General features: G+C 43.5%; 1 protein-coding gene across 6 annotated transcripts in view; it reads left to right on the top strand.

The window, feature by feature from the left end:
• The first annotated feature begins 765 nt into the window (after positions 1 to 765).
• ARHGAP10 (Rho GTPase activating protein 10) overlaps positions 766 to 15628 on the top strand; it is a 275052-nt gene continuing 260189 nt past the window's right edge. For 4 of the 6 annotated variants that reach the window (XM_073232593.1, XM_073232592.1, XM_073232594.1 and 1 more), the window contains exon 1: positions 766 to 1619. In XM_073232593.1, the coding sequence (XP_073088694.1) occupies positions 846 to 1619 (774 nt within the window). In that variant the 5' untranslated portion in view covers positions 766 to 845. The remainder of the gene's footprint in view (positions 1620 to 15628) is intronic. The other 2 variants (XM_073232595.1, XM_037024646.2) reach the window with 2 other exon arrangements.

Here is a 15628-nt window from a genome sequence, read left to right as displayed (position 1 = left end):
CTTTGGAAGATGGACTAAAGTTCTGTTCATCTTTGGGTTAGCTACTCACAGCGGTGGTTTGTAACAAAAGAGCTTATTGAGTAGGCTTAATTAAAGAGGCTTAATTGTTCCTGAGGGTTAAACACCCACAATATACTGTCCAAACAGATTCTTAAGTACTCAGCTGCCTGTCTGAACGTTTTAAAATCACTTAGAAGCTTCTTGGTGATACTAACATTATTAGAAAACCTGCATATGTAAATATATGTTGTGAGCTTGTAAAAAACTGTATGGAGAGGTCCTAATGCGTGCCTGACACAGTAACTGCTTAATAAATTGTTAGCTGCCATTATGACAAGTCAGTATAATAAACATGATTTTTTAGGTATCAATTTCAGTAATTTAAAACGTCTTCAGTTTCTTGGGGACACATTTCAGTTCTGTTTCAGAATACACGGAAAAGATTTTCACAGTACAGGAATACATTTCCTCGTGCGCTGACACAGATTCTAATTTGATCGTTACCCCCACGTCGTGAAAACCATATATAACCCTGCATCTATTTTCCGGTGGTTATTTTTAGAATAAAGATCTTCTGTACCTACCCAAGCAAATTTAATCTGCTGAATTCAACAGAAACAACCCTTCAGTGGTTTAGCCGCCCTCTCGTTTCCCACAAGTCGTTCAGTATGGATACGCAGAAGAGTGTGCCAGGAGCTGCCCGGCTCTGCGCGTGTAAAGCCTTCAATCTACCGCGGGGATTTGACACACATTTTACCCCACAGGCGGAACGTGAAGAAGGAAACGAGGGCCCTGTGTGCGCGTGCAGTTACAGCCAAGGGTCCATCCCGGGAAAAACGAGATACATGAGTCAGCCGCTTCCTCAAGCAAGCCGGCCCTCGGACTGTGCAGCCCAGCTGCGGGAATCGGAGCCTGCAATTCGGGCGCCCCTTCCAGGTCCGGGCCGTGCGCCCTGCAGCCAGGAGCCGCCAGTGAAGCACCCGCGCAGGGGAGCCCAAGGAGAGGGGCGGGGCCCGCGCTCCGGGGCGGGGGAGAGCCGCGGGGCGCAATTCTGGAGCGAGGAAGCCTCGGAGGGAAGCGGAGGAGGCGGCGTCCGGGCAAAGGAGGGAAAGGAAAGGAGGGGAGGAAGAAGGAAGGCGGAGGAAAAAGAAGGGGGCGAGCGGGGAGGGGCCGCGCGGGGCAGGACGGGGCGGACGCCGGGGGCGGGGCGGCCTCGGGCCTCGGGGAGGGTCTGCGGCGCGGGGGCCGGGCCGGGCGGGGCGGGGTCGCGGGCCCGGAGCTCGGAGGGGGCTGCGGGGTTGGCGCGCCGCGCCGCCTGCTCACTTCTGCAGCCGCGCCTCCGCGCGGCCAGGCTCCGCTCGGAGGGACATGCGCCTGCTGCGCGCCGCGAGCTCCTAGCTTCCCCGGGACTGCCGGCCGCGGCCCCGAAGCCCGGCTCGGGCGTAGCGCGCGGACCGCTGCAGGCATGGGGTTGCAGCCCCTGGAGTTCAGCGACTGCTACCTGGACAGCCCGTGGTTCCGGGAGAGGGTCCGCGCCCACGAAGCGGAGCTCGAGAGGACCAACAAGTTCATCAAGGAGCTCATCAAGGACGGGAAGAGCCTCATCGCGGCGACCAAGAGTAAGCGGGGACCTGGGGCGGGCGGGCTGCGGCGCGGCGAGGCCGGGAGGAGCCTCTCCGGAGGGACACGGACAGCCCGTGCTCGGCGTCAGCTGCCGGAGGAACAGGGGCCGCCTTCAGACCGCGAGGCCCGGGGGTCATTCCTCCCCGGCTCCCCAGGCGGCCGGCGGCGAGCACCCTTCCCGCCCCTGCTCCCCCGCGGCGGCCGGAACTGGGCGCCGAGCGCGGAGCCCCAGCCCGCCACCCTCCGCGGCTCCGCTGGACCCGCCCCAGGTCAGGTTTTATTGCAGCCTAAAGCTGCTCACGAAGCAGAAACATCAGATCTACCAGTTTTGTCTCGTGATCCCTCAAAAGAACTTTCCTGGGATTATTTGAAGACCTGCTGGGAGTTGAGTTGTTCACAAGTCCCTCAAACTGCACCCTTTCCGTGTTATTTCCTGATCCTTTGCCCGACAGTCGCGTCCCGGGTCCTTCATTGCTAAACCAGAAACTCCACCTGGCGTTGTGCTGCTAGACTTAGGCACATTCCTTTCCTCCTCCTGCGCTGGGGAGGGTTCAAAGATTGGGGCTTGGAAGCTTGAGCAGGCAGCTTGCCCTCTGGCCCAAGCGAGCGAGCTCTGCTTGAAAATAGGGAATTCCACCCCTGTCGAGCGTGATGCCTTATTCCCCTGTTCGTTATCTTTTGAACAACTCGTAAGTGGTCAGAGGAGAAATAGGAGATATCTGTACATCTATCTGAGAGCAGTCTTTCCTAGGAGGGAGGAGGGCCGAAATTTGTGCCGAAACACGGAGTTGGTGATGCAGCTGGAAATAAGCATTGGCCCGGGCGAGGAGCTGGGCAGCCTAACCACATCTATAACTCACAGACCGTTCCCAGGATGCCTGGGAGCGCCCCCTTTTCCCCTCTTAAAAAGACCTGTCCATACAGCAGACCAGAAAGAGGGCTGGGGGCCGGCGCAGAATCCATCCTGGCAAGTCTGTTATGTTCTATCTTCCCTAGTTTCGCAGTTTAGTAATTCCCAGCCTTGGGGGGTTTGTCCCTTCTACACTTGTTGGTATACATCCCTTCCTGCATCCCCTTCTGCATTAAGGAAGATGAAAACATACTGAATGAACTGTCTCAAGTATCCAGCACAGTGCCTGGAACGGTAACTATTCATTTAGTGAATGAGTTGAAGTAACTTTTAATGGGAAGAATTTAGTGCGCTGTCCCTGTAATTTTAGGAGCAAGTCACTCAGCTTCTTTGGATGATAGCCAAGGTTCCTTTGGTTCTGTGACTTCTTTGGTGTTGCAGAATGAGTATTGAGAATCACTTTGGGACATGTGACTGATGGGCGTATTTGGTTGATGGCTCTCTGGGGCCTTGGCATTAGGTCTGTGTGTGGGGTGGAAAGTAGGGAGGGGCTGTAAATAATGTAGGAGCAGGCATAGGCAGGGAGGAAAAGGGCTGTGTGTGTGTGTGTGTGTGTGTGTGTGTGTGTGTGTGTGTGTGTACGTGGGGAGAGACCCTTCCTTCTGGTAGCACGGTGTTGACCAGTCACTGGGTCGGGGTGGAGTGTACCTTCTTTTCTCTTACTGGCGGTAGCAGCTCCCTGTGGAGCTTGGGAGATGAGGAAGGAGGCTTTGGTGTGGAGAGAGGCAGATGGCAAAGCCAGTTTGGCCACTGGTAGAAAGCTATTTATGTGACTGCCTATGAGCTCTTCTGCCAACAGGACACACGGCTGGTGTTCCAGCAGCAGCTCATGCATCTGGGGGCCCAGCTGTCAGCCTTCTCCCCCAGAATGTAGACTTTTTGAATTTGCTAATTGGTCTCTTACTCTTGTCCTTTACCGTAAGAAACATAATTTGTAATGCTTAAAAAAGCAACTACAAGCCCCCCCCCCGCCTTTGTGTTTAATTAACTTATTTCCCACAAGAGACGAAACAGTTTTAGCTCACATGCTTTTGTCCAGTTAGGAAACCCCAGCCTTTGCCCAGCTTGCTCCGTAAAGTTTACTTCTAGTTCTTATCAAAGACTAAGAGTAATGGACTTAAGTCAGGATACGTGAGTTTAATTCACCTTTACTGTTAAAGCCTGGTTACATGACAGCTGAACAGGTCACTTAATTCTTTTGTATTCAGTTTCTATTGTCCCACTTCTTAGAGGCATTAGTAAAGTTCTGCAGCGTTCAGAAATTGCTTGATTAGGTCACTTGAAATTGTAGTCTAGGTCAATCATTCGCCTAACCAATTGAGCCTTTCTGTTAACATCTGAGAGTTAGGAAGTCAAGGGAAGGACACGAGATGGAGGGAGAAGCTCCAGAAAGAGTAGCAATCAACTAGCTCAGACCGATTATATTTTCAGATGTTTTACACTTTGTTTTGCAAAAATGGCATTTTGTGCATTTTAAGAGTTGTTAAGTTTAAGTGATTTCTGTTTTTGATTGCCTTGTAAGGTGCCTCCTGCACGCACTGAGTACTTGTATTTATGTACTTTTGATGTCTTGATGCCCCGAATATGACATCAGTATTTAAAGAAGTCTGAGGCCACTCTGTAGGGCCTCAGGCTTTTTGCTGAGGTCAGTACTGTAGCAGTCAGAAAATATTTAGCATCTATGATTTGTTAAATATGGGGCTTGAGGTACAAAGAGGTAATAAGGTAGAGGCCTTTGTCCTTGAACTTATTGTCCTGTAGTTGTATTCAGTTCAATCTAGGGACGTGTTTGAATGCCTGTATGCATGGTGCTAAGTTCTTGAAGAAACAAAGGATTCACAGATATATATTAAAAGGTTAAAGATTCAGTGACAAGCATTCTAACTTTGCCAGAAACAAGAGTTTTTTGTAGGTTAGAGTGGAGATTCACTGGAAGTTTGGGAGCTCATTGGTGTTCTAAGTAGTGAATAGAACCTTGGAGAACTTTGTCAAATTGGAAACAGGTGAGAAGAAACCAGACGACCACAGCGTTTGAGGACAGTTAGGAGAGCAGTTTGGCTGGAATGGAGATTTCATTTTGGGGAGTAGAATGGGATGAAGAGAAAGGCCACTTTCAGATTATGGAGGCTGTAAAAGCAGTGGGAATGTGGACTTTACCCTGTGGAGAATCACTGAGGGTTTTGAGAAGCCTAACCTAATGGGAAAGAGAGGGTTTAGAGATAGTATTTGACATCTGGGTGTAGGGTGAATTTGGAGATAGCAAACATAATGGGAAAGAGAGGGTTTAGAGATAGTATTTGATATCTGGGTGTAGGGTGAATTTGGAGATAGCAGTGGGGGAAGAGAGGAGCTCCACAGAGGAGTCTGGGATCATTGACTTACATGGTACATTTGGGAGATAATTCACTCAATTTAGTGAAGTCTTTGTTTAAATGGCTTCTTTAGTCTTTTTTCTTTTCTCACTCCTTTCCTTTTGTAGAATAACCAGTGTCCTCTTTCAATACAGTTTAAACTTTTGTAACCCTTTCCTGTGATGTCTACATAGTTTTGGATGCTCATGATTCATAGAAATATATACACGTTTGGCAGAAACAGCCATAAGCCATATATGCTTTATTTGGTTAAGTTTTACATTAGGCATTCTTGAGAGAATCTATTCTGTTTTAGTGGAAAATATGTATATTTTAAGCAATAGTCCTTACAGTTACTAAGCACATTGCTATATAAAATACTCTTTGGTAAACTTTGATTGTCTAGCTCTGTGTGTATGTGTGTTTGTGTTAAACTGAAGGGGCCCTCGTAACTGGGCTTACTTTTATCACAGACATTGGGAAGGATGTTAATGGCAGCTGGGACTAGAATTCTAGTGTTTCAAATCTTGGTTTGAGGCCTTGCCATTTTAATCATTTTTGCTTTGTTTTTCTCAGGACAACATAGAAATTTTCTTCTGTTGTCTTTGTGTTTATTGTTTCAGAGGAATCGTTCATGTGGTAATTCCTTTTGGGGGAAATTCCCCAAGTTGCTATTACATTGAAATATATGATGTTTGAGGGACGTAAAATTTCACACAGCAAACTTGAGCCACAGTTTTCTTACTTGTAAAATGGGACTGTTGCAGAAATCGTTGAGGAATGATAAAATGGGGTAAAGGTGTTTTGAAAACACAAATGTAAAGGGGCTGTGTAGACTCTCTCGTTTGCCCAGCCAACATGCTTTTTCTCTCTGTGACATTCCAAATTTTGTTTAGGTGCCTACACTCTTTCCCAACTGACTCTGGGAGAGGTGATAGGGTAATTCTGATTAGTCCAGCTTAGTGGTTTTCAGACTGAGCTGACCATCAGAATCACCTGGGGGCTATAAAAACATGCAATCAGATTTGAGAAGCACTGAACTCTAACTTTCAGAAGAGGGAGAAGGTGAGGAAGGCATTTTTGTGTTTTAACATTTAGAATGGCTGATGAGACAAGATAGTATAGAAGGCTAAGGGCATAGGTTGAGGTACTTGCCTATCCGGGTGCACATCCTAGGTCAGCCACTAACAGTGGAACTGTGGTTAGTTCACTCAGCCTTCCTGCATCTTATGTTGTTCTCTATAAAATGGAGATTAAATACAGTCTACCGGTTAGGGCTTGCTAGTTGGATTAAATGGGTTAAGACATGTAAAATGGTTAGAATAGGCACTCAAAGGTTAACAATTATTATGTACATTCTAAATTGAAGGTATATGTTTTAATATCAAGGTCCTTTTCTTGTCTGAAAAGTGGCTGTTCTGGCCCAGAAGCCAGTATGTAACCTTTTAGTATTTATTGCCCATGACAGTGTATTTGTCCACGTCATCATTACCTGTGACCAAGAAGATGGACGAATTTGCCAAACTCTGGAAAGGCTTGCAAAGAGTGATGTAGTTCAGGATGCTGAAAAATCTTGGAAGTATGTTGATGAATCAAAGCTAAGTGGTACCTTAATATTTTCAGCATTTATTTCTGATTCACAAAGATCTGAAAATGAAGTGTCAGGTGTCACTAGGGCTGTTTTAAGTCTAGCAAGCCTTTGTGGCAGAGGCTCAAGCCGTCAGCAGCAGGCCTTTCATCCAGGGGACCGGTAAGGAAGAGTTGGAAATGCCTGGGGGAGCTCAGCTCAAGGTACTGAGATGACAGCATCAGTGACTGGAGCCTTCAGATACTTAAGAATGACAGTGACACTTTTGGAGGATATTCACTTTAGTGTTTGACATGCAGGAAACTCTGTGTGATAAGGAATTCACAATAGGAAAGAGAAGGTAGCCAGTGACATCCCTAAGATGGATGGTCTTCTAAGCTGTTAGGTAATCCTGTTCTCTACCCAAGAATCCTCAAAGTCGCCTGGACAGATTCCCAAAGAAGTTTTTTTTTCCTGTGACTCCAGTGGCTGTTTATCACGTTATGCCTTTGGTTTTCTTTTCGGGTCATAAGGGAGGCAAGAATTACTGAGGATATAAAAATATTGTGTAGTCTACTAGGTTACCATAAATTATGCTTTTAAGTGATTGTTGACTGTACATGGCGGTGAATAGGTAAAATGTTTACATTTGATCACAGCATGGTGTCTTTTGTCACTTTTAAAAAGTTTAATGTTAGAAACATAACGATGAGAACATTGTTTTATGGGATTCAGTGTTGTCTTGACATTGCTTTTGACTTTCTTCATCTTGTTTAAAGAAAACTTGCCTAGTCAAGTTGACTTTATTTCAGGATTTGTAGGAGAGTGTTTAGAAATTTGTTTATAATTCTGATTAAGGGGTCTTGGATGTTTTACTAGGTTACTTTTAGTGGATTACATTTTACAGACTTAGGCAGATAGAAACTACATTTGAAAACTTACGTTATTTAAATGTATATGACTTAAATAGTTTTAAATAGCTAACTTTTATAAGCTTTTTTCTGTTTTGTGCTAGATTAAGCACAGACATTAATGTAAAGACTTAGTTAAAAAAATTTTTACTCATTATGTTATTTTACATTAAATAATGTAAAGACTTTACTCATAACGTAAAGACTCAAAGTGAAGTATGTCATTATCCTACTGTACAGATGAGGAAACTAAATTTAGAAAGGTTGTCACTTGTTCAAATCAGACAATATGTCACTGGTGGGGCTGGACTGTGAACTCACATTTGTCTAACTCCAGAACCCTCATAGCCAACTACAGTCATGAGCTGTCTCCTTAAAAGGGTGTAACTGCGGTCTTCTGTAAGGGGAAGTTAGGATAACTCTTGGGTATTTGGAGTGTGTGTATATTTTGTGATCTAGTGAGGAGACTGTTCTTACTAGCTCATCACAAGGACCATGATTTAGAACTTAAGGCAAGGTGCCCTGAGATGATTATTGTAAGCAATACTGATTGCTGATTTGTACAGTAAGTATAGACATTCAGAGAGAGGGTTGATTTCGGATCAGTTAGTTGATGCCAACCTGTACTCAGAAAGCTAGTTTCTTTCCCCTCGGTCTCTTAATCTCTCCCTCTCCTCCTCTCAGTTTCTTCTTTCTTCCCTGTTCCCCTTACACCCTTTGGTAGAGTAAATTTTAATTTTGTTCTCCTACTTTAGTATTAGGTCTTTTTCCTTAATAAAAATTATGAGATATTTTAGAAATATAACAAGCTATAAAGAATCTCATAATAAACACCACTGTATTTGCTTCTCTTTTAGAAGTAAAGCTTTCTGTCTGCCTTTCCCCAGAAGCAACTCATCCTTCTCCTCAAAAGGTGGAAACCATCTCAAATCTGGTGTTTATTATTCCCAGGCATTTTAATACATGTGTACACATCCCTAAGTAATGATAGTATATTTTTCATGTTTTTAGACTTTACCTAATGGTTTCATACTCCAGGGATTCTGCAACATTTTCCCCTCTGAAATCATGTTGTGAGATTTATCCATGTGGATGCATATAATTCTATTTCATTTGGTTCCACCTCTTTTTCCTACAAATGGCATTTAAAACGACTTTGTTAGTCAATGTTGTGCAGATGTTATATGACTAACGTTAAGATGTTTTGTGATATGCCTTATATACCTGCATTTTTTTTTGGTATCATTAATCTACAATTACATGAAGAACAATATGTTTACTAGGCTCCCCCCTTCACCAAGTCCCCCCCACATACCCCTTCACAATCACTGTCCATCAGCGTAATAAGATGGTGTAAAATCACTACTTGTCTTCTCTGTGTTGTAGAGCCTGCCTTGTACCCCTCCCCCCACATTATACATGCTAATCATAATGCCCCCTTTCTTTTTTTCTCCGCCCTTATCCCTCCCTTCCCACCCATCCTCCCCAGTCCCTTTCCCTTTGGTAACTGTTAGTCCATTCTTGGGTTCTGTGTTTCTGTGGCTGTTTTGTTCCTTCAGTTTTCCTTTGTTCTTATACTCCACAAATGAGTGAAATCATTTGGTACTTTACCTGTATTTTTTAATTGCAGAAAAACATAGAGAATTTATTCAGTATGAAAGCCTTATTGTAATTAACTTTATAAACTTTAAGACACTAGCTTTGATAAAAATCTGTAAATAACGAATCCATGAATTTTGAAGACATTTAATAGAATTTTTCTTTGATATGTTATTAGTTCAGCAAGGATAATCAGAGGCAAGCCAGTTTAAGTTTTAGGACTGTAAGAAATAACCAGTCAGTATCACAAAGAGTTTTTAAATGCCTTTTTGCTTCATTGAAATGAGATTTCCAATATTAGTGTACATAAAAAAAAGTTTGCATCCATAAACACATGATGCATTAAGAACTCTTTTAACTGTCAGGCTGGTTAGGTCAGATGCCCATGATTTTTAGGCAGGGATTGGTTGGTATTTTGTGATAGGCCTCACAGCAAAAAGGAAACAACCTGCTTTGTTTAATACCCAATGTAGGGATGCTTTTGCAATGAGAAAGCCTTGACATCCTTCTTTTTACACACACTCCCCCCCAAACAACCTCACACACACGCCCCCACCCCCTGCAGACATTTTACCTTCTGAAGGCAGGCATCTCTTTAAACCCCAAGATTGACTATAATCACACCCACAGCTGCGGGCCCTGCCTCCCTGGCCCAGCTCCAATTTCCTCCCTGTATTTCCTGAGGAAGATGTTAATCTTGTGTCAATAATATTTCAACAGGGAGGGTGATTTCTTCTTCCTGGCTGACTTGTTCACCCACAGGCATGGTTTGCCCTCAGGTGCCAGGGCCTGGTGTTCTGTCGCCATCTGGCAGCAAGTCATGGTGAGGTGTGTGACTGGAGGAAATCAATGAGGCTGATGTAATGTCACCTCAGGTCTGACTACAGGAGGTTTAATGCTCTGTGGAAAAGTGAATGGTTTTTTTCTCTGACGGTGAAGTTGGCTCCATCACTTACTGGCAGTGTGACTGTGGGCAAGTTACTTAAACTCTCGGTGCCTTTATTTCTTTATTAGTAAAATGGAGATAGTAAGAACTCTACCTCTTGGGGTGTTGTTTAATCCTCATGTTATATATCATAGAACTCTGCCTGCTTCATAGTAGGTGCTATTATTATTAATTACCACCATCATCATCCTTATTAGAAGAGTGCTATTCTGACTTCCTTTGGTTAAACTTGAGCCCAGTTGTAGCTTTACCAATAGTGATAGTAGAAACAGTCTGTGAACACATGTTCCTTTCTCTCTTCCAGGCTAGTGATATTTTGAAGCACAGGGCTAAACTAGGCCTCTCATTTGTTAAATAGAAGAAACCATCTGTAGCAGTGTGTTGAAATCTGGGATGTTACTGAAGATCTTTGCTTGAAAGTTTCAAGCCAAAAAAAGTACAAAGGAGTGGAGTGTCATTGACATGTCATTACTTTAATTGGAGAATCTGGCCCATAGTACTTCTGTCACTCTGACAGTTTTGTTTTTCATTTGTGAAATACAGGCCAAAAGCTGCACAGCACAAATATTAAAGATCATGGTCTTTGAAATCAGATTACTTTGTGACCTTGGGCAACTTGCTTAATGTCTCTGTGCCTTGATTTCCTTTTCTGTAAAATGTGGATAGAAATTTTATCTCCCTAAATATTGCTAGGATTAAATTAGTTAAATTATTTGTAAAGCACTTAGAAAACTGCAGGATCCATAGTGAACCCTGTATGTGTTTGCTAAGTGTAGGAAAAAAAAAAGTCTGTTCACAGTCATCCCAATAATAACCTCATGTATGGCAGTGGGGAAAAATATCATCCAAGTGATTAAACTTCACCTCTTGTGGGCTAGTTGTTAGAGGTTTAATAGTAAAAAGAGACCACATAGAAGACCTCAAGAAAGTAGTAACTTCTCAGCTGAGACCAAAAGGAAGGCTAGGAGCCTTCCATGCTAGGGTAGGGAAGGAGGAATCTTCGCACTGGGTGAGAGGCCCAGTAAGAGAATCTTCTGCTCTGGAGGAGTGGCTCAGATGGGCTGTGGAAGGGGCGGGGCTGGGAAGGGGGCTGAGGACTTCAGACTTCATTCCAGGGGCACAGGGGCAAGTGTGCAGGGGAATGGCATCGTCTGAATTGCATTTTCTTTCTTTTTTTATTTTAACTGAGTTGCATTTACAATCTGAATGGCATTTTAGAAAGGTTTTTCAGGCTGTCGTGACAATGAAGTTGAGGAAAACGTGACTGGAGGTTTGGAGGTCACACACATAGACCAGACACCTTTGTGGCGCAAGAGGCAGATTCTTGGGGAGTCAGGATTTAGGGGCTGTGGGCTTTGGTGGGTGATTGGGTGTGGGGGCTGAGGAAGGAGGAATCCAAGACGACTCCTCAGTTCCTGGCCTGGGTGGTTGAGTGCTGTCTGCTGAGGTAGTCCAGCCAGAGGGACAGGTTTTGTGAGAGAGAGGATACGTTTTTCTTTTGGCTTTGTTGAGGCTGAGGTTCTTTTGAGATATCCAGTGAACACAGTAGTTTGCTTCTTTTATGAGCAGGTATTTCAGGAACAGGGAGTAGAGCTAAAGGTAAAGATTCTGGAGACACAGAATATGGATAGGAAATGACTGGATAGCAAACCTTTCCAGAGAGAATGCAAGGGAGAAGGCAGGGTGGCTCAGGGCAAATCCTGAGGAATGTGACTTTTAAGGGATGGATGGAAGAGGAGATTGAGAAAGAGATTTGAAAGCAGTAGCCATTGTGAGAGGGAGAGAAAAAGAGACACACAGAGAGAGACACACACAGACATGAAACATACATGGAGAAAGAGACACACAGAGACAGAGACATACACGAAGACAGAGACACAGGTAGAGACACATGCACACGCGTGCATGCACACACACACACACACACACACACAGAGCCAGAGACAGGCAAAGAGAGATGTACAAGTCAAGCAGAAAGAATGCTCCAGAAGGAGGGAGGAGTGGATAAGGTCATGCTATAGATTGGTCAGCTACCAGGAGTCCAGGTGACATTGCATTAGCAAGACAGTGTCACTGGTAATATCTGGGAGATGGATTTGCAGCCAGCAGGGACGGCAACCGGACTGCAGAGGGTAGAGGGGAGGGAGCGAGGAAAATGAACGAGCTGCTGGTACGGATGGCTCTCCTAAATTACTGGCTTAATGGGTGAGATTTGAATGTACTGATGAAAGTATCCAACAGAAAGGAGGAGATTGAAGAAATTCGAGGAATATTCCCAGAATACAAAGGGCTTCTCCATATGGAAGATGGGGTTCAGATTCCAGGTGAAGGAGGGACACGCCCTTCATCTACTCCACTACCGGAAGAGGTGGAAGGGATGGGTGCACACGCCGGTAAATTTGTAGCCTTGTGTCAGGACCTTGAGGAAATTATTAACTGGTGGATTTATTTTCTCTCTGAGGTAGATGGCAAGATTGTTTTTAGTAATTCTGTCTTAATTACCCCTCCACAGCATTCTTTTTCTGGTTAATAAGTGAAACATGACTTGTAAGAGTTTGTGTCATAGTCTCTTAGAACTGGGGGTGGGTGGGGATGCAGCATAGATATTAAACTGAAAGGTAATGGTAGGTGGGTGGGGAGAAAAAGTAAGACTGAAATGACTGGATAAACAATCCTCAAGACAGCAAGAAATGCCTGTATTTCACACTTTTGTCTGCTGGCTCTTAAAGTGGAATACTTCATTCAAACAGTCCTAAATCTTGGTCTTTATAAGAACTATTACATGAAAACACCTTTTCTTCACTGAGAGACTGCGGAGTTTTCTGTTTGATCCCAGTGGAATCATGCTAGTTTTCTTGGGGAGTCTCTAGAGAAGAAGATGCCTCTGGCTAGACCTGGGAAGACATTCCAGGACTTCAGATTTCTGCCTTTTTGTCTTGAGGGAAGAGGCGGACTAGAACCTTCAAGAGTTAAAAGGTAGTAATTATCAGTGATCTAAAAATAACTTTCCTACTTTTTACATTCTAAGTAGGTTAAGAAAGGATTCCTAGAAATAAGAAATGCTTCAGGGGTTTGCGGGCGACCTGTCTCTTCCTTCGGCTCTGGATGCGCTGACCAGAGGCATGCAGTGTGCCTTCTGGATGTGAAGGTTGGAGACTTGGAGGTTCTTCAAAAGGAGGGAGTCTCAGACCTCAGTGCTTGTGTCTCTAGAACTAGAGTTTGTTGGCCTGTTGTGGAAAACATAGGATGTGCTCTTTTTCCCCTTGACAGTTCACATTTTTTTTGGCATAAAATATATGGTATATCCTCATTCATTTTCTTCAGTTGCCAGTGAGAGAAACCCAACTAAATCTAGTGGAAGCAAAAAAGAGAATTTTTGACTCGCATGAGTGAAGTCTGAGGAGTGAGCTTGCTTTAAATACACCCAAATCCCAGGGTTCAAACAGTGGCATCAGTTTTCTGTTTTTGCATCTTTAGCATTTATCTCTGTTGACTTGACCCTCAGATTGGTGCTCTATGGTGGGGAAGGCTCACATCTGACCTCATACTCTTGCAAGTCCAGAGAACAGAGAACAGTGACTCGTTTTTCCTTAAAGCAGTTTTTCACAATTGGATGATTTTTGACTCCCAGGAGACATTTTTGGTTGTCGTAGTAGGGAGGTGCTTCTGGCTTCCAGTGGGTAGAGGCTAGTGGTGCTGGGCTGCTTAGCCTCCTGCATTTCACAGGGCAGCTCCTCTAGAGCAAAGTGATCCAGCTCAAAGCTAATCGTGCTGAGGTTGAGAAACCCTGCTTAGAGATATGGAGACTATAGGTCTATATCTGGGTACTTTTGAGAGTAAAATTATGCCAGGACAACAGCTATAAACTGAGATTGTCCTGGGCAAACCTGGACATTTGGCTGCCCTCCCTAATGGCTCCCTCTGCCCAATCCCTGGGCATGACTGGTGGTATACTCGGGCAGCCTGAAGCCTGGGCCTCCCACCTGGGTGCGGAAGCAGGCAGTGAGTGACTGTCTACCTGACCAGAATGCACGCTCACAACACAGGCATGTGTAGAACAGAGAAAAAAGAGCTGATGACCCATGTGCAGGAGAACTTGCGGTTGTGAAAATGACTTTCCCTCTTTCGATCTGGTTCTAGAGACTTTATGTGGCAGATGAGGACTGTGTGAGGATAACATGTCAAAATAAGGATGACTTCTCTTTTTTTCCCATTGCTTGGTTCATTAATTTTAACCCAAACAGAGAAGGGTAGGAGAGAGGTGAGGATGGAAATGAAGACTATGGTCTGTGCAACTTGCCTGGATACAAGGTTAAAGTTGTTGATACGATGATGTGGCTCATATCTGTGCCTTACAACATTTAGCCTCTGAAGTAAGGAGTGTGTGTGACACTTTTTTGATCATTGTGGCAAAAGCTTAGATGAAAATAGCTAGCATTTATAACATTTTAACTTGTTATAGTCCAAGAAACTATTTTAAAAATTAAATAGTGATTTGCTGGCTTAATTTAAATTCCTGACACTGATAATGCTCTTGTTTAATTTTGGAGAAATAAAGTACTGTTAGGAAAAACTGATCTTTGTGAGTGTAATTCATCTGGCAGAGTGGATCGTGTAATTTTACATTCCTTTTCCTTTTAAACAAAGAAAAACTTTTCTTGAACAGAAATTAGAGCAGATTTTTTTTCTCTTTCGTTTTATGTATTCCTGGCTTAATTTTAAAGTTGAAATCAATTGAGAAATCCTGTAAGCATCTAGAAAAGTCCAAATAAACTTATTTTTTTCTGAAATTGTATAATAGTCTGTGGAAATATTTTCCTTGTCTATTTTACTTATATGCTGGGTAGTATCTGAAGCAAGGATTTGAAAGTAGGTAAATCCAACCATTTGGACTATTTTATTTTCATTGATAGTCTAGGTAAATTCAAATGGTTAAATTAAGTATTTATGATGTGACTTCTGAAATCTTAGAATTGACTGCTATATCCTAATGGATATTGTCTAAAAGGCTGTATGACTATGCAAACTGTAATCCATTGAATCCTTATACATCCAGAAACTGGATGTATCACTTAACCGCTGTTAACAGGTTTTTGTTTGCTCTAAGCTGGTTCATTGTCTTTTGGCATGTCTACCAGAATGTCAGCAGAAGTGATTTATCTTGACAGTCATAGAACAAAAAGGTTTGTAGAAAGTGTTTCTTTGTCCAGTGGAAGCAACTTTGTAAAGACCTTCAAGTTTTGTGACTTCGAAGTTTTTATTACAGACTATCTTTAAAGCTGAACATCCAGTTTTGAGTGACTGCCCTCCGGCAGCATATTGTCTGCAGTGAAAAGAAAATGGAAAGGGGTGGAGAGGGACTTGGTTCCATGGTGGAAGTTAGAGCGTTGGTGAGCATTTGACCTAGGAGAGAATTGGGGGGACCATCTTAGAATGAAGCGTGCCAGAGCATGGCATGCTTAGTGAATGAGTACCAAAACAAAGTTAGAATGGAATGGAATTAATACATACTCAGTTCTGGGGGCTTCTATTGTGTGTGTGTGTGTGTAACTAATCATAGTTTAGATGTAATTAAATTATGTTTATTATTCAAGAGGGATCATCGATGGTTCCTTAAAAATGAACAGTCATCTTCCAGCCTGTTTTTTCTTGTGTGTGTATGTGAATATCCATTTTTATATGGTGGCTTTGTTTAAGTAAAGGTGCATATGAAATATTTTC

Source organism: Manis javanica, chromosome 3, assembly GCF_040802235.1.
Source record: "Manis javanica isolate MJ-LG chromosome 3, MJ_LKY, whole genome shotgun sequence".
Lineage (NCBI taxonomy): Eukaryota > Metazoa > Chordata > Mammalia > Pholidota > Manidae > Manis > Manis javanica.
This window is presented reverse-complemented; position numbering and strand designations above follow the sequence as displayed.